This window comes from Kwoniella botswanensis, chromosome 1 (genome assembly GCF_036426115.1).
Source record: "Kwoniella botswanensis chromosome 1, complete sequence".
NCBI lineage: Eukaryota > Fungi > Basidiomycota > Tremellomycetes > Tremellales > Cryptococcaceae > Kwoniella > Kwoniella botswanensis.
The window spans coordinates 6,756,022-6,775,629 of record NC_088599.1 but is presented as its reverse complement, the minus strand read 5'-3'; the positions used below and the strand labels follow the sequence as shown (position 1 = coordinate 6,775,629).

At 44.6% G+C, this 19,608-nt stretch overlaps 9 protein-coding genes and 1 non-coding gene across 10 annotated transcripts; 4 read left to right on the top strand and 6 right to left on the bottom strand.

Annotated features, from left to right (window-relative positions):
* Positions 1 to 70: 70 nt before the first annotated feature.
* On the top strand, positions 71 to 3,375 carry L199_002556 (uncharacterized protein; the record flags this gene model as incomplete). Its single annotated transcript, XM_064888296.1, has 14 exons — positions 71 to 271; positions 358 to 587; positions 655 to 784; positions 846 to 918; positions 1,017 to 1,297; positions 1,390 to 1,518; positions 1,593 to 1,722; positions 1,788 to 1,921; positions 1,997 to 2,059; positions 2,131 to 2,195; positions 2,250 to 2,275; positions 2,344 to 2,430; positions 2,487 to 3,127; positions 3,202 to 3,375. The coding sequence occupies 14 exons, from the start codon at positions 71 to 73 to the stop codon at positions 3,373 to 3,375; spliced, it is 2,364 nt and encodes a 787-aa protein (XP_064744368.1).
* A 182-nt stretch (positions 3,376 to 3,557) lies between these two features.
* L199_002555 (uncharacterized protein) lies at positions 3,558 to 4,714 on the bottom strand (the record flags this gene model as incomplete). The annotated part of the gene is made up of 3 exons (XM_064888295.1): positions 3,558 to 3,802; positions 3,883 to 4,380; positions 4,471 to 4,714. 3 exons carry the CDS (start codon positions 4,712 to 4,714, stop codon positions 3,558 to 3,560), a joined length of 987 nt encoding a protein of 328 aa, XP_064744367.1.
* Positions 4,715 to 4,947: 233 nt separating this feature from the next.
* L199_002554 (arginine N-methyltransferase 2) lies at positions 4,948 to 6,645 on the top strand (the record flags this gene model as incomplete). Its single annotated transcript, XM_064888294.1, has 7 exons — positions 4,948 to 5,281; positions 5,394 to 5,574; positions 5,627 to 5,655; positions 5,715 to 5,812; positions 5,929 to 6,187; positions 6,279 to 6,365; positions 6,458 to 6,645. 7 exons carry the CDS (start codon positions 4,948 to 4,950, stop codon positions 6,643 to 6,645), a joined length of 1,176 nt encoding a protein of 391 aa, XP_064744366.1.
* Positions 6,646 to 6,888: 243 nt separating this feature from the next.
* L199_002553 (uncharacterized protein) lies at positions 6,889 to 7,314 on the bottom strand (the record flags this gene model as incomplete). Its single annotated transcript, XM_064888293.1, has 1 exon — positions 6,889 to 7,314. One exon carries the CDS (start codon positions 7,312 to 7,314, stop codon positions 6,889 to 6,891), a length of 426 nt encoding a protein of 141 aa, XP_064744365.1.
* An 875-nt stretch (positions 7,315 to 8,189) lies between these two features.
* On the bottom strand, positions 8,190 to 8,304 carry L199_002552. The gene has a single exon (XR_010449955.1). It is a non-coding gene; the product is annotated as a 5S ribosomal RNA (ribosomal RNA).
* Positions 8,305 to 8,670: 366 nt separating this feature from the next.
* L199_002551 (uncharacterized protein) lies at positions 8,671 to 12,772 on the bottom strand (the record flags this gene model as incomplete). Its single annotated transcript, XM_064888292.1, has 13 exons — positions 8,671 to 8,709; positions 8,781 to 9,418; positions 9,521 to 9,596; positions 9,664 to 10,497; positions 10,554 to 10,772; positions 10,832 to 11,127; positions 11,187 to 11,308; positions 11,367 to 11,605; positions 11,675 to 12,018; positions 12,095 to 12,177; positions 12,261 to 12,472; positions 12,530 to 12,663; positions 12,730 to 12,772. 13 exons carry the CDS (start codon positions 12,770 to 12,772, stop codon positions 8,671 to 8,673), a joined length of 3,279 nt encoding a protein of 1,092 aa, XP_064744364.1.
* A 401-nt stretch (positions 12,773 to 13,173) lies between these two features.
* Positions 13,174 to 14,337, top strand: L199_002550 (uncharacterized protein; the record flags this gene model as incomplete). The annotated part of the gene is made up of 5 exons (XM_064888291.1): positions 13,174 to 13,284; positions 13,419 to 13,596; positions 13,684 to 13,805; positions 13,966 to 14,121; positions 14,260 to 14,337. The coding sequence occupies 5 exons, from the start codon at positions 13,174 to 13,176 to the stop codon at positions 14,335 to 14,337; spliced, it is 645 nt and encodes a 214-aa protein (XP_064744363.1).
* Positions 14,338 to 14,697: 360 nt separating this feature from the next.
* On the bottom strand, positions 14,698 to 15,191 carry L199_002549 (uncharacterized protein; the record flags this gene model as incomplete). Its single annotated transcript, XM_064888290.1, has 2 exons — positions 14,698 to 14,859; positions 15,066 to 15,191. The coding sequence occupies 2 exons, from the start codon at positions 15,189 to 15,191 to the stop codon at positions 14,698 to 14,700; spliced, it is 288 nt and encodes a 95-aa protein (XP_064744362.1).
* Positions 15,192 to 16,500: 1,309 nt separating this feature from the next.
* Positions 16,501 to 17,226, top strand: L199_002548 (uncharacterized protein; the record flags this gene model as incomplete). Its single annotated transcript, XM_064888289.1, has 1 exon — positions 16,501 to 17,226. One exon carries the CDS (start codon positions 16,501 to 16,503, stop codon positions 17,224 to 17,226), a length of 726 nt encoding a protein of 241 aa, XP_064744361.1.
* A 238-nt stretch (positions 17,227 to 17,464) lies between these two features.
* On the bottom strand, positions 17,465 to 19,325 carry L199_002547 (uncharacterized protein; the record flags this gene model as incomplete). The annotated part of the gene is made up of 7 exons (XM_064888288.1): positions 17,465 to 17,543; positions 17,621 to 17,781; positions 17,876 to 17,939; positions 18,005 to 18,186; positions 18,291 to 18,393; positions 18,496 to 19,248; positions 19,312 to 19,325. The coding sequence occupies 7 exons, from the start codon at positions 19,323 to 19,325 to the stop codon at positions 17,465 to 17,467; spliced, it is 1,356 nt and encodes a 451-aa protein (XP_064744360.1).
* Positions 19,326 to 19,608: the final 283 nt, after the last annotated feature.

The following is a 19,608-nucleotide window of genomic DNA, read 5'->3' as shown; positions in this document are numbered from 1 at the left end:
CTTATATTCCCGTGTCAACGGTCATCAACACATATATCAGAGTAAGGAGACGCTCGGTAACGACCCCAATATGACGACCCCTTCAACACCTATACCTGATATAGTCACCACATTAACCTCACCAGACTCGACAAAAGGTGTATGGAATGACTCCACGTTGATACCCGGTGGAGGACCTCTCAATACTCTAAGCGAAAAGGAGAGAAGCAGCAATGATGTAGGGAGAGAGACTATAAGGGACGATGCACCTGGACCATCAAGTATACATGAGGTGAGCCCGATCGATTCATTAGGAGTCTGTTTGGATATCGATTGAAGCAATCAAGAGCATCTAGCTGATAATGGTCCAAACAATAGCTATCCATTCATGCCTTAGCCCAAAGAGGCGATACACCCTCAATATCCTCTCTACTGCGCGAGAACCCTTCGCTCGATCTGTCACAGAGGGATGAACAGGATATCACGCCTCTACATTGGGCAGCGATCAATGCTCATATGGGTACATGTAGATTCCTGTTGGATAATGGTGCGGAAGTAGACGCTGTAGGAGGTGAATTGAAAGCTACTCCCTTGCAATGGGCTGCAAGGTGAGTGATCTGTATTCAAACATCAAAAATATTCGAAGATACATCCTGATATGCGAATGGTATCTAGGAATGGTCACTTATATGTAGTACATCTCTTGCTGGTACATGGAGCTGATCCCAATATAATGGATTCACAAGGGTTTAATACCCTCCATCTGATTACGCATTCAAGTGCTGTAATGCCGTTGCTCTACATGGTAAGCTGTTGTAAAGTTTATGACAAGGTATAACACTCAGCTGATATTCATGGTGGGCCAGCTACATCAACCAGTCGCAATCGACGAGAAGGATAGTGATGGGCATACTGCGTTGATGTGGGCAGCGTATCAAGGTGAGTTGCACACTGGACATGATTTCGCTCATATGCGACCAGATAATATCCATGCACGTGCAAGAGCTATGATAGCTGATGAAAGCTGAATATCATAGGCGACGCCATTTCCGTTCAGCTCCTACTTCGTCACGGCGCATCAGTCCATCTACAGGATAATGCAGGCATGACCCCCCTTCATTGGGCAGCAGTCAAAGGAAATAAAGCGTCCATCAAACACTTGTTGGAAGCTGGTGCGAATCTTGAAATAAGGGAGGAAAGTGGGAAGACACCCAGGGATATGGCTGAGGAGTTGAAAGGCTTGATACCGTTTGAGAAAGGCTTGGAGGAAGCTGGATATAATTCGCTGGGGATGAAGAGGTATGGCAAATTGAGTGATGTGAGTTTTTTATTTTGCCTTTGAGCGGAATGATCTTGATGAAGATGACTTTGGTGATGTATTCATGCTGATGATTCATCTTGCATTTATAGCGAAACACTACATTAGCAATATTCGTTCTACCCACCATATTCCTCGGTCTGATTTTTAAGACATTCGACTATTTCCCGGCGTACGTGAGCTTTCCACTAGCTATAGCGGAATTCATGGCTATGCAGTTGGTAAGTCAGCAAAATGATTCGTACAATCTCGTTAGTGCTGCTTGCGAGAAAGACTGGCATTAACTCTTGTTCAGACTGTCACACATTACCTCCTTCGTCATATCGTCAGCGAATACAAAGTATCTTCCTCGAATCATTTTACATCCATCATCATAGCAAGTATAATTTGGGTTTTCTACTCTTGGGCGAGTCGTCTAGTGTTTGGTAGGTCCACCTGCTTGTCATCACGTCGTATCGTAATGCAAACACTGACGGCTGCTGTGATATAGGTACACCAGGTCATGCGTTTACCAATTTGGTCTTCTGGCTTATTCTCGCTGGATGTTCAATTAACCTCTTCAAGGCTATCAGGAATGATCCTGGATTTGTGCCCTTGCCTGTCAACGATTCAGAGGTTAAGGAGGTAAGTTTGCCTGTCAGGCGTGCGGGAAGACCAAATTCAAGGAATGAGCTGATGGTAATGTATTTGGTTGTTTAGGCATTGGAAGACTTGGTGGATCAAGGGAGACTGAATGGGACAAATTTCTGTATCGAGTGTATGGTATGTGTAGTCTTCTCTTCTACCATTTCATATACTACTGCAGCTACTAATCAGTACAATTACCGATATAGGCTAGGAAACCCCTTAGATCAAAACACTGTAAGACATGTGGAAGATGTGTAGCGAAGTTTGATCAGTAAGCTTGCACGCTTGCTCTATTTTAGGGCCAAGCTGACATTCGAGTGTATAGTCATTGCCCATGGGTATGGAACTGTGGTGCGTCATCTATGATCGGACTCGACAGGTCTGAGAACACACCACGCTGACCTGCGTATATCGTACAGTCGGATACAAAAATCATCGGTCTTTCCTCTTATTCGTACTGTTTCTGATAGCTGGGATAGTGACTTTTGACGGACTTACGATAGATTGTATGTTAAACCACTTGCTCCAAGCAGTTACGTCAGCTGATTTTTTGTGTTACCAGATATACTAGAGAAATCACCTGAATACATCCCTCCCATAGAACCCTCGCCAGGTATAACCATATGCGACCTATCTGAAACGCTATGTCGAGCATCATCGTACGACTCGTTCTTACTCTCCGTGGCATTATGGTCAACCCTTCAACTAACGTGGACGATCGTATTGGCCGTATCCCATCTGTGGCAAGTGGGTAGACAGATGACGACGTTCGAAGTATCCAATCTGGGTAGATATGGTTATATGGGTGGTAGGGGCGGTTCATCCCTCAGAGCTCAAAGTGGAGCACTATCGAAACCCTCTCAGGCATTTTCAGTGGGAGCTGCGCCTTTCCCTGGAGGAGCCTCAGAAGAAGCTCAAGGTCTTCCGTCTGCTGGTCCAGATGGTACTTCATCCTTTCCTCCTCCACCTCCTCCATCATCGGATGATATACCGGGACATGTCCATGGTCCAGGATGTAAGCATGGGGAAGCTGGACATGGACATTCGCACGGTATTGGAGCGATATGTAAAGGTTTAGGTAAAGTTATCAGTGGACCTTTGATGAATATATTGGGTCTGGATAGATTCACCAAAGGAAAGGCATTAGGAGGTATGAAGAAAGCGGGAAGGGATCAGAATCCATTTGATATGGGATTCGTTCAGGTGAGTGAAGAGATATGACTGACATCCCTTTATCACTAGCCCATGCTGATATACCCAATATCCGTGAATTACAGAACTGCACGGACTTCTGGATTCCATCTAGAGATATAGACTATACCCAACTGTACGAGATTCCCTCAGAAGGCTGGAGAGCTTACAGAAGGAAAATTGCGATGCAGAAGAAATTGGGTGGTGGAAGTGGGAAAGGTGGTTATGCTGCTGTCAATAATGTTGAGGAGGAAGTGTAATTTGATTTTCATAGAAGTGTTAATGAAATGTTACGATCATGTGTATGCTATCTTTTTCGTTGGATAGCTGCGATCAGCAAGACAAATGGCACCGAAAAGCTGAAGATGTATGATCGTACATTGTATATTGCATTATCGTTGATTGTCATTATAATCATATTTTGATCCTTGTCGTATAGACCTCAAGCAGAATCAGAATCCGATTCTTGTCCTTCTTCAGACTCCACCTCTCTTTCTTCTTGTTCCTCTTCTTCAATAGATGGTGCACCCTTTCTCTTCTTGGACATTCGACTCTTCCCCTTTGACGTGGATTGTGGTGCCGTGCTAGATCGTGATGAGTTTGTTTCTGCTGATATAGCATGTGGATCCAGTTTGCGATATCCAGCTGTATGGATCGATTGTATGATATGTTGTTGAAGTAATATACCTATACATGACAAAGATTGATTCAGATCAGATGTTGATTATGCTTTGTTCATCTAATTTCAGTCGAGGAATCTTACTCACCTAAAGCCATCAGACCTTCACCTTCTATAGCCTTGTACATATCTCTTTTCTTATATTTCCCCTTTGACCTTTCTTTCCTCCCATTCCCATTTGCACTTTCACTTCTGTTCGTCTGTCTATCACCTTGCACGAGTAGTTCACCATACTCATCCACCAATTCTTTCTTCACATTCACAGTCTTATCGTTCTCATCATCCAATTCATCTTCCTCCGGTTCTTCAACTTGCTCTTCATCTTCTTCAGTCCTCCATGTAGATCTCGACTTGGACCTCGTACTGGTACTACCACTAGACCTCGAGTCGTTCTTCGAACCAGGATCGGCATCTTGTAAGATTAATAACCTCTTTTTACTTCCCCATGGGACTGTCCGTCCTTTCTTGCATGGTTGGAATGATAGCTCGTTGGAGGTGTAGAATTCAGAGGAATGGTGGTGGATAGACAAGAGGAATTCGGACGTGGGAAGCGGGATGGTAGATTGAGAGTAGTTGGACGGTCCAGCTACATACATAAGATATTAGGGATGTGAACGTCTCAGCTCTTGAACTGGTCGTATGATGATGGCAGGTTACTGGATCATCACAGACTCACCCTCGTTCTCATCCGCCTGGTCACGTCCGTCTCCATGAGCATTTACCATCTCCTCGATTCCCTCTCTTGCGGATTTGGCCCGTCGTGTCTCCCATGATCGTTTGGTTCTCTCTGATATCGTCTTGTCGACTTGCTTATTTGAGGTTTCGACCGAGTCATTCCTTGCTTGTTTACCTTCCCCTTTACCTTTGCTTTGACGGGCTCTTTTGCTTGATCTTCCAGTGTCGCTTCCTTCTTGGGTCATTTCGATTTCTCATTGCTCAGCTTCTCGCTCACGTACTATGATACCGATGTCGTGTTGTTGATGAGAAATCATCGATTCAACTATAACAAGATGATTTTTCTTCGAAATGTCAATTTCAGGCACGGTTATCAACAAATCTTTGGAACTTCTATTCCAACACCATACCTCGACTATCTCCCCTTCCCTCCTCATGCCGATGCATGCCGTTTTATCGATTGAAAATCCCATCAACAATGACCGACGTAAAGATGGACGAAGCTCATCTCCCCTCCGAGCTACTCGTCTTAGCCCACAAACTCCTCATCGCAGCTCAGGGCGCACCAGCAACCGAGATTCAGAAACTCATCGACGCTGGTGCTCCGACATGGTATCAGGATGATTCGCTAGGATGGTCAGCCCTACACTATGCAGCGGAGAGAAGGGAGCCTCAAATATTGGAGATATTGCTCAAGGGAGGTGCAGTCTGGAACTCGGTTGATCAGTGGGGGAGGACGGCTGGTGAAATTTGTATTAGTTTGGGGGATGAGGAAGGTTGGGAGATCATAAGAAATGAAGGGATTAGATCTGGTATGTTCGCTTTCATGACTCAATATTATTCAGTCAATGGGATGCATGAACTCTCAACTATCTAAGTTACGTGAGACTTCCATGCTGATGGTTTATTTTTCCATGATTAAAGAAATGTTACATCACGCATTGGCTGGACCTTCTTCCCCTCAATCAGACTCTTCGACCAACATGAAATTGAAAGTCGAAGATAACACTTCGGCAGGGGACAATTTGACTTTTCTGAAAAGTGAATTGACATGGGATATAGGTAAAGATGGGAAAGAAAGAGTGTTGGATGCTGATGGGAATGGGTAAGTGCTGATATTCCGCTGACTACACAATTAGCTGATCTTACTTCTGAAGAGTAATGATGGGATGGGAAGAACCTCTAAGTAAGTCAATCTTCGAAATGATGCTCAGTGATAGGCGTCATTCTGATGAGGAAGGATAGTGGTCGAACATGTCAGATTGATGACTCGTGATCATCCGAATGCTCAGCCGGGTACGGAGGGAATGACGATCATGAACGTAGGATTCGGTTTAGGAATAGTAAGTCTCCGCTATCGTGTCTGACTACTTCAACGATCGATCATTGTTCGCCTACTATATCTTCCTATTAAACTTGAACGCCGTCAATGATAACCCTTGCTCCATTTCCATTCCAGGTCGACCGCTTATTCCAATCCACCCAATCTCCCTCTCATCCTAAACCGCTCAATCACACTATCATAGAAGCCCATCCTCAAGTATTACAATATATCAAAGATAAGGGAGTAGACAAGTTACCTGGTGTGAGGATACTCGAAGGTCGATGGCAGGATTTCTTATTGGATCCTGAGAGGTTAGGTGAAGTGCTGGAAAGTACGCCTGGTGGAATGGGGTATGATGCGATCTTCGTGGACACCTTTGCTGAAGGCTACGAAGGTAAGACTGCCGTTCCCCTGTCGGGAGCTTAGACTCGTCTCTCCTGGCCCATGTCAAAGATAAGTATGTTGATACTCATCCTTCGCTACAGATCTGAAAGCCTTCTTCGAGGTTCTACCTGACATACTGGAACCCGAAAATGGTATATTCTCTTTCTGGAATGGACTTGGTGCGACAAGTGAGTGTCGAGTATCTCGAAATATTGTTTGACCAGGATCTAGTATACCCTGTCCGCCTTTGTAGCTGATTCGTTCTCCTTCACAACACCAGACGCAACGATATACGCTGTCTCCTCATCACTCGCCGAATTGCATTTGGAAGACGTAGGTCTAGATACCACATGGCATGACGTACTCATACCTGAAAGTCTGAGGGAGGAAGTTTGGAAAGGTGTGAAAAGGAGGTATTGGGAACTACCGGGGTACAGGTTGCCTATAGCTAAGATGAAGTTTATGTAGGGCAAGTAGGGAATAGAAGATTGCAACAAATACATCTATCATTCACAATCACGGTATAAGGGGTTAGCACGGTCGATTCATACTTGGGTCTTACTAATCACGTCGAACCGAATACTGAAGCTGGGAACCGTATCCTCATACTCATCCTACCTTCAACTTATACAGCTGTACGGGTGTTATCATGTGAACATTTAATAAGCCAAAGCATCAACACGCTTTCGCACCGATCCACAACGACCCCCCTCAAACTGCCTTCGACAAATCATTCAAGAGATCCCGCACCGCATGGTAATCATGTTCATCTAAATAACAATGTTTCAACGGTCCGTTGAAACTTGCAATGATCCCGCTTAACTCACCTCGATCGACGGATTCGCCTCGATGATTAGATGACCACAGGCGATTCAAAGTATCTTCGAATGGCTGTAGAGTCTGATTCTCTTGAGCAGAGAGTGTGTATTGAGCATGATCACATGCGCCGACAGGAGTTGAGGTCTTGGTTGACGGTGGCTGACCTGAACTTGATCTTGAATTATTGCTGGAACGACTAGCTTGCGTGGCGCGTTGAGATGTTGTTGGTGCATATCCGGTGCCATAGGCGTGATACTCACATGACTGACCCTCCTCTGAATCATCATTTATACGAATGGTCAGTTCTTGGCCTGACATCTTTGCTGATTTAATTTAGCTTGGAAGATCTTAAGATATTGTAGCTAAGTTGTGGGTATCCGAGATGACTTTGCAGGAGAGATACCTAAATGCGGGGTGACACAACTCAGTTCAGAGCAATAGATGAATTCTTTGAGTAATAATGTAATAATCTCCCCTCGTATCACCACGCCGCATATATATGGCAATCTTCAGTTTTAGGAGTCAAACACGAGCATCATGATCTGGACTACTGTTGAGAAAGGAAAGGTACGGGTAACTTTCACCGAGATTCGCCTTCTCTCAAGCTCCACTATCTCCGTTGTCACGATACGAGAGGAGGTAGCAAAGGAAATACCCTATGTTGGCTGACAAGAGATACGGATTCCAGTAGGACCTTTCATTACCACGGAGATACTCATGATGCAATGCTATGCTAAAATAAAGTTCTGTTCCGGACAGCGTTTATTGCGGATCATGTCAAATCACTTATCTCCAGGTGAGGAGGGTCACCGCAGACAATTGTTGATAGCTATGAATATGACTATCAAACGTTTTACGTTTCTGATGGTATCCAGTTTGCGAAAGACGTCGAGATGGTTGATTACAATTTTCCTAATCCTTTTCAAATCGGGTGATTACAAAAGAACCCCAAGATCGTAATCAACCCCTCCACCAATTTCAACGGTCCAAGCGTCATTCAACCACTCGTCACGGAGATTTATCTATGTGTGTGTGGGTATGTGCGGTTGATGGTATCTCATGCACTAGCACTATCCCTACTCACCATCAAAGTGATCGTCACCACCTCCAAAAATACAACAATTGTCGTTCTTTCGATGTTGTTTTTTCGATTCTTTCGATGGATGAAAACGATGAACGCGTATAAAAACAAAAACTACAGCACCCGGGATTCCCAAGTGGTCCCCCACCTTGGTACTAACCGAGCGATACCCATGTTAACTTCGCAGAGCGGACGGGATGCGGTGTTTTATAGGTTCTATGGCCGTAGATGTGGGATATCCTTGTTCAAGGCTCTATATATCATCGTCTGGAAAGAGAAACCTCTGCGCACGGACCTTTTCAGCACATTTTGCTTGCATTCTGTTGAATCATGGCATAATTTTGCCCTAACATGTGGTATCGAGTGAAAGCGAACCGCGAACATGGTCTAATATGTGTTTGAGAGCTTCAAAGTGAATGATATCGGTGGATTGCGGGGTACCGTCAAAAGATTTTCTTATGTGTATGACAACAAGTGTCGTCAAATGAGATTCATTATTTCATAAGTCATCTATCGACATGACAACATAATGCGAAAAGGTTTATTCAATCGTGCAAGGTATACCACATCACACCATACCACGTTGTTCTTTCCTATCTTAATCTTCGCTTTTTGCCCAAACCTTTGAATGCCTATTTTCCACACAGGTACGCTTAGTATGGATAATAAGGCGAGACAGACAGAGTAGACGTTCAATACTCACGATATCATCATCGTCATCCGCAGGTAACAACCTCCTTCTACCAAATTGCGAAGCCTGCGTACCAGCTTGAGCAGCCGTTGTCCTTCTTCTACCTGTAGATGTCGAAGGGGTATCATCACCTTCCAACGTTCTCGTTCCCGTACCAGTCGCACTATTCTTCCCCTGAGTTGCAGTGGCATTCTTATTACTTCTGGTCTTCGTACGCGTACCAGTTGAAGTACCCCAATCTAGACCCTCATCAATCTCTTCATCCGAATCTTCCACCACGGTAGGCTGTTTCTTCGTGCCTCTTCCTCCAGTCATCGTGTTCCTCGTCGATCTGGTCCTCGTCGGCGTAGAAGCACTAACATTGGTAGCTACACTCTCAGCTTCGCTAAGTACACTTGAAGCTCTCGTACGGCTTTGAGTGGTCGTTACTCTCGGAGTCTGCGTCTGACTGGGTTGAGTGTCGGGCACACGACTTCTCTGTCTGCTTCGTGAGGTCAGTGGTGGGTCCTCGTCATCCTCTTGAGTTACTTGAGTGCCGAGTAATCGTTTTCTGGATCGAGGCAATAAGGGCATATCTTCATCTTCATCTTCCACTTGAGTAGCTTGGCCTCGACCTCGAGATGGGTTGATTGTTTGGGTAGGCCAGTAAGCTAGAATCGAGGAAAAGGAAATGTCAGCTTCTTTATCACGAAATAAACGGAAATGTGGATTTCTGGAAGGGAACAGATATGTAATGAGGTTCCGACACTCACGCTCGCCCATCTCTGCGTCTTGAATAGTCGGACCAGCCAAAGCAAGCTGCAAAGGCTCACGACGAATGATGTTTTTCTGTATCATGTATGCGAGTCAGCTTGATGACTGTGAGTGTAATGTCGTAGCTGACTGTCCGACATACCTTTTTGAATTTCTTGAAATTCGGTTTACCATCATCCACCCTCACCACCTCTCTATTCCCAATATCATTCTTATCTCTCCTAAATAGATCTTTCCTTACAATCTGAATGAAGTTTCCCTTCAAATCATCGTCAAAATCATTTAGCAGCGCATAATCAGGTACACTAGCATTCCATTCATTCGCTCTGACCACAGCTGACGAACCGTTGGGTTTGGGTATCCTCAGTTGATTGAACTCTTTATCCAATTCATCGATCGCCGATCTCGCTTTCGTCGATTTCTTGATAGCTTGTAAGAATGCTTCGTCTTTACTGGGTCCTGGCGTGGTGGTACTATTCTGTGACTTGCTCTTGCCAGATTTGGTAAGCGAGTTCACTGATGACTTTAGCGATTTTGACGGAGGGACCGATCGATGTTCCACTTGCTCTTCTTCCTCGGATGGTGATCTGGCTCTTCGACGTTGAGCAGATGGAGGTACGATACTTTCTTCTGAAGCTGCTCTTTTCGATCGTACACTTCTACCGTAAGATTCACCATCAACTTCCATAGCGCTACCTTGTTCTCTCCTTCGCGCAGCTGCAGATGACTCCGAGTCACCTGAACCCCTCGTTGCTACTCTAGGTCGTTTGGTAGATAATGTCATTGGAGCGAAAGAACCGGTTTTGGTATCTTCGTATAACTGTCTGATATCCGCAGCTTTCTCTTCGTCTTTGATGGACTGCTCGATATTGATGCTGGTGTCCGCTATTTCTTCGATTAGGGAAGGTTGAACACCACGTGCTCGACGTTTCAGTCGAGATGCTGTTCGTCCAGGGGCGAGCGATTGCGAAGGCATCTAGGTTAATCCGACAGTCAGCTTTATCTCATCTAGGCTGCATTCCTATAACTTACGATACTGTCTGGTACCATCGATTGCGTTTGGGTTCTTTGAGTATCTGGGATTGCCGAGACTTGGCTAAAAGCGGGCAACGAGTCTTGTACAAAATTAGGTTGCGAGAACAGGGGTTGAGATGCTTGACTGTTTTCGTCTTCGGTATTGCCATGACTACGAGGTGGACTTTCAGGGATAGTAGTGAAATCTACAGGTTTGCCCGCTCGACGTCGAAGAGGCTATATAGGAGTAAATGTCAGATCAACCTTGCATGTAACAGTATGCTCTCTCAACTCACCTTTTTCACTGTAGCTGGTGTTTCGGGTTCAGGTGTTCTCTCTTTGGGTAAAGGAGAAGTACCTTGTCTCGTTCTTCGCTGTAATCTACCAGGTCTCGACTCAAGTGATGGAGATCGAGCGGTCCTCCCCATCCCACGTTCTGTTTCATCAGGGAAAGTGGACGGGATAAATTCTGGTCGACTAGACAGCCCTGCTTGACTTGATGCTGGCGTCGGTAGAATTTGAGAGCTTTGGGGTTGGATGGGAACAGGTGTTACAGTGAATTGCGTATCGGGCACGGATGACGGTACTCGATCTAAAGGTTCACTTTGTCAGGCGATGTATCGACCTGGTCATATCTAGCAATCAACTCACCTTTCTGTGCGGAACTGGCGCCCTGAGGCAAATTCGAGGCGGTACTGACAAGATACTCTTTCACCTTACCAAAATTAACAGACGACCAAAGTATACCACCATGACTATGATAGACCCCTAGTCTGTGTGCTTTATGATCAGCAGACAGCTTCTTCTCCACAATCCTTCCAGCTGACTCACTTTTGACAAGTCGCAGGGACAATTGCACCATAGTCTATACCCTTTTTCTGAAGATCGGCCTTGACGGGTGCAAACCATACTACGACTGCTTGTTCCCTTCCACCATGATTATCCACATAACTTAGCCAAGGTGCTATACGATCAGCGAAATCTTGAGCAGTGGAGATAGGTTTAGTCAGAACATCCATATCTTGATAGTCTGCTCCCATTGCTATGAGATAACGTTTTTCTGCCGATTGCTACAAATTTCAGGTTTATCAGCTACTGTGTTGCAGGAGATATATATGGACGAGCTGATAATGGCTTACCGTTCTGCCTCTTAGACCCATGATCTTCCACCCTTTGAACAGGGTCTCCCTCCTTTTGTCGGGTAACCAAGCCTTCCTCTCTTTCCTACTAGCTTGAAGAGCATTATCGAAATCAGGTTGAAACACTTCCGCATCTTGATCAGGTAAATTAAATGAATCTTGTGAATCCGCCATCTTCTTCCAGCAGGCTTTCAATCGACTGATGATTGCATGCAGATAGATGGGAAGTAATATGCGGATGCCGAAACAGACTGCATAATTGCATTCTACGTTGGATCGATAGGTAACCGAAAGTACTATCGTTGGTCGAGAGGTGGTATCGAAAGATTGAGTCCAACCGATGCCTAGTATACGCCCATGAGCTTTAAGCTGCAATATCATGGCAGAAAATGAGACACTTCTTTTTTGGACACAACTTACAATACTGTCGTAGTGTCTCTTTCACCTCATCACTCTCATCTTTGAACTTGTCATACTGGATTACCAGATCTTTCCATTCCGCGCTGCACACGGATCAGCACCTAGTGTCTCAGGGTGTGATGGGACGATTGCTCTCCTTGATCCATCTGTACTTGATCACACTCACGTGAACCACATTCCCTCTGCCAGCTCTATCCCATGAACTCCCTCTTTCTCCAAATAACATCCTTGACTATCTTTGATCTCGGTGACATCGTAGTCTTCTCTCTCCGTCGATCCTATATCTGATATATCAATCAGGTTCAGAGTCTTCATCGTACCGAATGATCCTGACTTCTTAGGCTCGACTCTCCATTTTAACGTTGGTGGTACATTCGGCTAGATCACCTCTGGGATTAGCCAGGCCATCATTCTGCAAGGAAATGCGGTGCTTACTTGAGTAGGATCCCAATGATCTACTACCAGGGTACCTTCCCTAGGTCTCACCTGTTTACTCTCATATCGAATATCGCAGCTTTCCTCCCTGCCCACGACGTATTCCCTTCCTTGTCGAAGTGCGAATGTAAATCCTAGAACCGGGTGACAGTCAGCTTGGAACCTCGTCGTTGACAAACACTGTATGGAAGCTGAGTTACTACTCTGTCCGTGTACTGGACCTGTGGCTTTAATGAGCCACATGCTCTGTCCTGTTCTTCCTCTCGTTGTCGTTGTCGACGAAGGAGAAGAAGATGAAGAGGAGATGAACTCAGTGATCTCTTCCAGCCAGTCAACTGTCAACCAATCTGTCAATTCAGGAACGGCAACAACATCATATCATGAACCTGGCGGAGATCACCGCCTTGTCCGATCAGCCCGGTAACAGTGACAGGAATCGCAACACTGTCACTGTCACTGTCGACGTTGATGATGATATCTCAATGCATCTCTTTGACTGACATACATCGCCTATCAATAGCATCAACCTCCTATCTGCCATTCAGGGAAGACCTGTCGAGCTTCCCCTCAAAGCCCCGTGCTGTAGCGACACAATACATTCATCGCCCTTATCACCCCATATCAGTCCTCAACATCCTTTCAACATGAAATCCATCAACAGGTGGATATACGGTCCAACGCCAGAAGAGAAAGTAAGGGGATGGCAAGCCAAGCTGAGACAGCAGGAGAGACAGCTAGACAGGGAGATACGTAATGTAAGTTTTTGCCATATCAAAACTCAACCGCTTTCGTCTGTATCATCTCATACCTTGTTCTTCTTCCTTTCTCGCGCCCATGGAAATCAGAGAGCACTGATTGCAGCTGACCTGATATTGTTTTGTTCTACTAGCTCGAAGTGGCAACATCGAAATCCCGAATAGAGCTCAAACAACTAGCTAAGAAGAATGACGTCAAATCCGCTAAATTGCTGGCAAAGGAGATAGTCAGAGCGAATAAACAGAGAGATAGGTTGGAAAGTAGTAAAGCGAGAGTAAGATCGGTTGGAATGCAACTACAACATCAGTTGTGTGAGTGATTCGGAGACTCTTAACTATGTACAGATATCTGGTGTGATGATTGACTGTGGCTGATCTTCCGATGGATAATCATCGTAGCAATGGTAAAAGTGACAGGGGCGTTCCAGAAATCAACAGAAATTATGAAAACTACCAACGCTCTGGTCAAATTACCTCAGTTGAGCGCTACGATGAGAGAGATGAGTATGGAGATGATGAAGGTGAGTTCTGACATGCTCATTTATGTATATGGTCTATACTATACTTGTCTTTTTGTCAGATATCATACAGTTATCATATCGCCCAGATGTCGATGTCGATAGTGATTTCGCTGTATGATAGAATGACAACTGACGCTGGTATTGTTTGATCATATAATAGAGCGGTATAATGGAAGAAATGATGGAAGAAACTCTCGACTCAGTTAACGACGACGAAGAGCTAGAGGAAGAAGCAGATGCAGAAGTGGACAAGGTCTTATTCGAGTTGACAGATGGTAAATTGGGTCAAGCTGGTAAAGTTGGAGATGCCTTGCCTGTGAGCGATACCTCTGCTATGTCTCAGAAACCATACTTCCATAGCAGTGTCCATAAACGCATAAACGAGCATTCGTTACTTATTCTTTTTATCATTATGGCACGAGCGTTTGCTAACGTATAACAAATGACCCTACAGGAAAACAAAGAAGACGAGGAAGAGTCGGAAGAAGAGATTCAACGCATGCGTCGCGAGATGCAAGAGCTTCTTGGTTAGGACTGTGTCAGACTACCCTGCCTGATCCCCTATTTTCCATTTCCTCTCGCTTGTACAAATTTTTCCTTCGATAAATTTCATATATATGAGATATCGATTTGCGTGATTGTTCCATTCTTGTACATGATACTGTTCTGATTTTCTTTTCTTTCACCCAACGTAACGTAGTATATACCACATCTCTGTAGAATTGACATGTACAAGTAGACCTGTGATCGAGCAATAAGCAAACACCTTACTCTGGTTGTCATTCCCCTTCGACTCGGATGAGATAACATATATTGTCGATATAATATTGCATTTCATGGGCTTATCAAAAATCAATAATCCAAGACCACCTTCCCTCTATGTTTCGCTCCACTAATCAACCGATACTCCATGATCCCTCAATTCATCTTTAGCCTGACTTATCTCTCTCAACAAACTCTCGTACGCTTCGGGGGTATCGTGGAATCGTACAAGACCTAATCCAAGGGATGAGAGGGAGTATGAACCGAACGCGACGAGTAACCAGAATGGTAGCTGTTGGTCGTATTTCGAAAAAGTCCATAATGTCCAGTATGAATGGTCGGATTGGCATGCGGTGTAAGTGAAATGGGTAAGGGAATGATCACGAGTGATGGTGTGAATTATATATGATAAAATAAGGTCATTCCGAAGACAAAGGAGGATTACAACAAGTCCATCAGCACTCCAGCTTGAAGATGGTGAGCGATAGGTACACTCACAACAGGTAAGATTTGATCAGCTATCTCCTGGCTCAGCAAGGGTACAGGAAGCACATGAAGTAAAGCTAAGAAGTAGAGGATGATGGATGGGATAGCGAAAGTCAAGAAATGAGTTCCTTTTGACATGTTGAGCTGATATTGTGAGTATGGGTTGTGACTTTGCTTCCTCTTTGTCGTCGTCGTTTTCGTTATAGTTTTGATCTTGGTCTTTCAGCTGTGTATATCTTCCAGAAGTCGGAATAAGCAATGGTTTTGGGGATACTGTTCTCATATAGTAGTACTGGATGATGAGATACTATGTGACATCTTTTGCAGACAGTTGTCATCTCGACATCCCGACATCTGCGTGACGTGTTACGTGTAGGCGGTGGGGCATACTCGGCGATCGCCGTCATCCGAGCGCCTCACAGTATGAAAGACCTGTTCGTGCATCTGCAACGACTGCCGTTAGTTACTACTTATCAAGCAAACGTCTCGAAGATAATGGTGTAAACTACAAATAAGCTAGAGAAAACATATCAGTATATGCACCTTGACACGCTTTGTATACAGTACATTGTATACAGTACAAGGTCAAGACGAAATCTCCAACGGCTATGTCATCTCAATCTTATTGCTTGAACCGCATGACCTGCTGTGAATGTCTTCAAGCCTAGAACCATCTTTCCGACCATAGTCATACGTGAAAAAGGACGAGTATCATCTATAAGTCAGAAAATCCATTTTGATCGACTATCCTTTCAAGGTTGACTAACATCATAATATCACAAGTACCTTTGAAGAATTTCTCCATCGCTCTGATGATCATCCTTTGATATACGCCTCAACTTTCCAAAAGGATCAGTCTCAAGTGCCAGTCAGAGTGATATCATCCATCTAACCTAATGATTGAAGATAGAGTCTATGGTTGGTCGAATTCATAAAAGAGTGCTTGTCAGTTTATAGGGTTTTACCTTTCTCCCATTCCAATCGTGGAAGAGCCAATGGTCTCATCAACCATATACTCACAATCAATGTACGTGGTATAAACCACTTACCCCATGGGACATTGGAAAAGATCTTTTGATAGGATTGAAGATGAAAGGTTGTTATGGTTTTCCAAACTTACCACAATGGTTTATGCCTGACGCAAATGCACATATAATGGGTAATTGGTGAAGTGTTACAGTACTGTATGAACGTTCACTTGCTTTCTCTAACGATCGAATCCGAATCGTTTCGTTTCGTTTCTAATCAACACATAGCTTGACCAACTGAGTTGGTATCGCATCGCATCATATCATATCATATCATATCTATTTCATCCAGGTTGACCTACATAGATAAGATAGACTTTGAGAGTCAACATACAACCAATTATCGTCACAATAACAATCATAATCAACCAATTCCCACTTATACTCAATCGCCACCTCACTTTTGAGACATCATAACAATGCCTATCGACGTAACACCCACACCTATCTACCCTCACTCCCTCCCACCAGTGTCATATCATCGTGGATGGTCCCTTATGCCAGCAACAGGTCCAGCTCGAGTCATCGACATCCTTCCTCCCAAACCTCACATGCCCGGTTCGGTCTTACCTAACGGTCTGAGGAACCCCTGGGCACCTTATTCGGGCGAGACCTACATTCCAGCCTCAGAGAGTGTGATGGCTATGCAAAACCAAGTAGGGGGGTCGGTGATAGCTGGAGGGGGAAGGTCGATGGCAGGCAGATCAGTCATTGCTCCGTCCTTCGCAGGCAGCGGAATGACAATGGGAAGGGAAGATGATGGATGGAATGGATCGGTGGGGAGGAACCATATGGCCCATGCACCTGATCCATCCTCTGTCGGAGCTATTGGTCCAACACCTGCGGTAGGTTCCAATGGAAGTCAGGCGGGGTGGATGCCAGCTTCATGGGGGAATCATCAAAGGATGACACCTACCATTGCAAGTGGTCTAGCACACAGTGAAGTTTACCCTCCATCACCTACCGTAGGATATGGTTACAACCAACCTTTTCCACCTAGACGAAGAAGGGGTAGTACGGGAGTAGGAGTGAATGAATGTGAGGAATGTCAATTGACTAGATCCCAATCACAACCTACGAGACATACTAGGAAGGTATCGTTTTCCACAGTTAATAATAGCCCAAGTCCCTTAAGAAAGCTTTAACTCTCGGTCAGAATATAAGTAAATATAAAATCAACTAATATTTGTACAGTAAATTTTGTTGTATATGTTTGTATTCTTTATTTGTAGACCATTTGTAAATTAGTTGTATATTTATATCATAGTAAAGCAGTTGGCAGAGAGAATTTACATTCTACCGAGCAGTCAAATCGTCGTTATCCGTCGTGTTACATGCTAGAGAAGTATCATGCGAGTTCCATTATACGCAGAGTGTCTTGCATTAGGCTTTCACAGCCTTCTCTTCTCGAGCAATTTCGAATGGATCCCTAACACTTCCAGTCTTCTCTCTCCATTCCTCACTACAAATAGAACAAAGAGAAACAAACAAAACGACGTCAGTATACTTCTCATGCTTCTGACACATATCTAAACTCACGCAAAAGCAGATCTCAGACCATTCATTCTTAATTGTAAACCGTCCAACTGCGCAGCTAAAGTCAACATTGCTTGTTGATGATTCTGTATCGTCTGAGCTATAGCTTGAGGTGAAGGCGTGTGGGCTTCCGAAGATAGCGAGATGATAGCTCGGTTCAGTTGCTGCATTACCAAAGGATATTAGCATTTGCTTATCGACTCGTCTCGTTGTAGGATGAAAGACTCAAGTTAGGTGATTATATGGTAAATAACTCACAGATATAGTCTTTTTGTACCTTGCTACACGTTCTTCCATCTGATCCGCAATCTTAGCGAAGAACCTAATCAAGTTGGAGAGATATAAGCAATCATCTACTCGCCCTGCCCGACGGGAGCTATTACTCACTCCTGAGGGAAGTCCCTATATGCACCCAATCTGACCTGACCCATCCTCCCTTCGGCAGATCTATATACATCCCATATCTCCTTGACTCGTTCCACATCTCGTCCTTCGCTGATCATCCTCTCTCGAAGTTGGGTAAGAGAGGAGGAAATGGATTTGAGTGTATGTGAGATGGCAGAGTATTCCTGATTTTCATTCAATAAAATTAGTACGTATTTTGCAAATGCATTTGTGGGTTTGTTGAACGATATCTCATATTTTATGCTTTTATGATTGGTTGACAGCTCACCTCATTAGCAGCCTTCACATCCAAACTAGTCTGCCAGATGGCTCGTCCTAACCCTTCAATGTTCATTCCTGATCCTTGCGCTTTCTGACTTTTGATGACGTTACTACAAACCATTTCACTGTCAGCTCGCGATTTCTATTAAACTTCACAGTTCATTGCATGATGACATGGCAGAGTCGACACGACACGGATGATCATCACTCACTCCATCTGTTCGATATACTTTTGCACGCCTTCAGGTAATTCCGAGAACTTGGTCGTCTTACTTATCCCACCATTATTACTCTTGTTCGATGTGGAAGTTTGTAATTGCTGGTTTTGCACGTTACTGTTGTTATTAGGAGCCGTCTGACCAAATAGTGAAGACGACTGAGGTTGACCAGCTTGACCGAATATCGAGGATGATGAGGTTTGTTGAGGTTGGGCTTGATTGGTGGAACCGAATAAACTGCTTTGTTGAGGTTGTTGCTGTTGTTGATTGGTTGATCCAAACAATCCACTACTTCCAGTGGTTGAGCCAAATAACCCACCTCCGGTGTTAGTGGTAGTTTGCTGTTGCTGTTGTGGTTGATTAGTCGATCCAAATAGTCCACCGGAAGTAGCAGGCTGTTGAGGTTGAGTAGAAGTAGAGCCGAATAAGCCCGTACCGCCTGTTTGTTGAGGTGGATTTGTAGTCGATCCAAACAATCCCCCTCCAGTCGTGGTCGCGGGTTTCGCCCCGAACAGAGAAGTACTACCTTGAGCTGGTTGCTGTTGTTGCTGTTGCTGTTGTCCACCTAAATTACCGAAAAGCCCACCTCCTGAGGTCGGAGCTGTTGCAGTGGCAGGTTGTGAGGTGGTGCTGTTTCCGAAAGAGAATGGCGCGGCTGCTGTAGCAGGAGTAGTACCAGGTGTAGGGTTCGTTACTGACAAAGAAGGAGCGGCAGGTTGAGTTAAGGAGGACGCTCCGAACTTGAAGCTGGATTATCAGCAGAATGTATCAGCTGAGTATCTCTCGATTGAAACGATGAATACATCTTACTTTCCGAATGACATACTGGTGAGCTCAACTCCGTCGTATGCAACACTTATAGTGACGAGTGGGAAGAGGAGAAGAAGAGAACAGGTTTAAGCAGCTTCAACTGTTTTGTGATCTACAGTTAGGTATGTTTTCGTGTACGTTACGTAACAATCCAGTTGCCACCTTGTATAGCAAAGTATGATGCATGCATGCATGTTGACTGTTCACTGTTCACTGCTCACTTGATCTCTTCTCTCTTCATTCTTCCTCTTCTTGCCCAGCGTACAAACCCAATCCTCTCCCCGTCTCCTGCTTTTG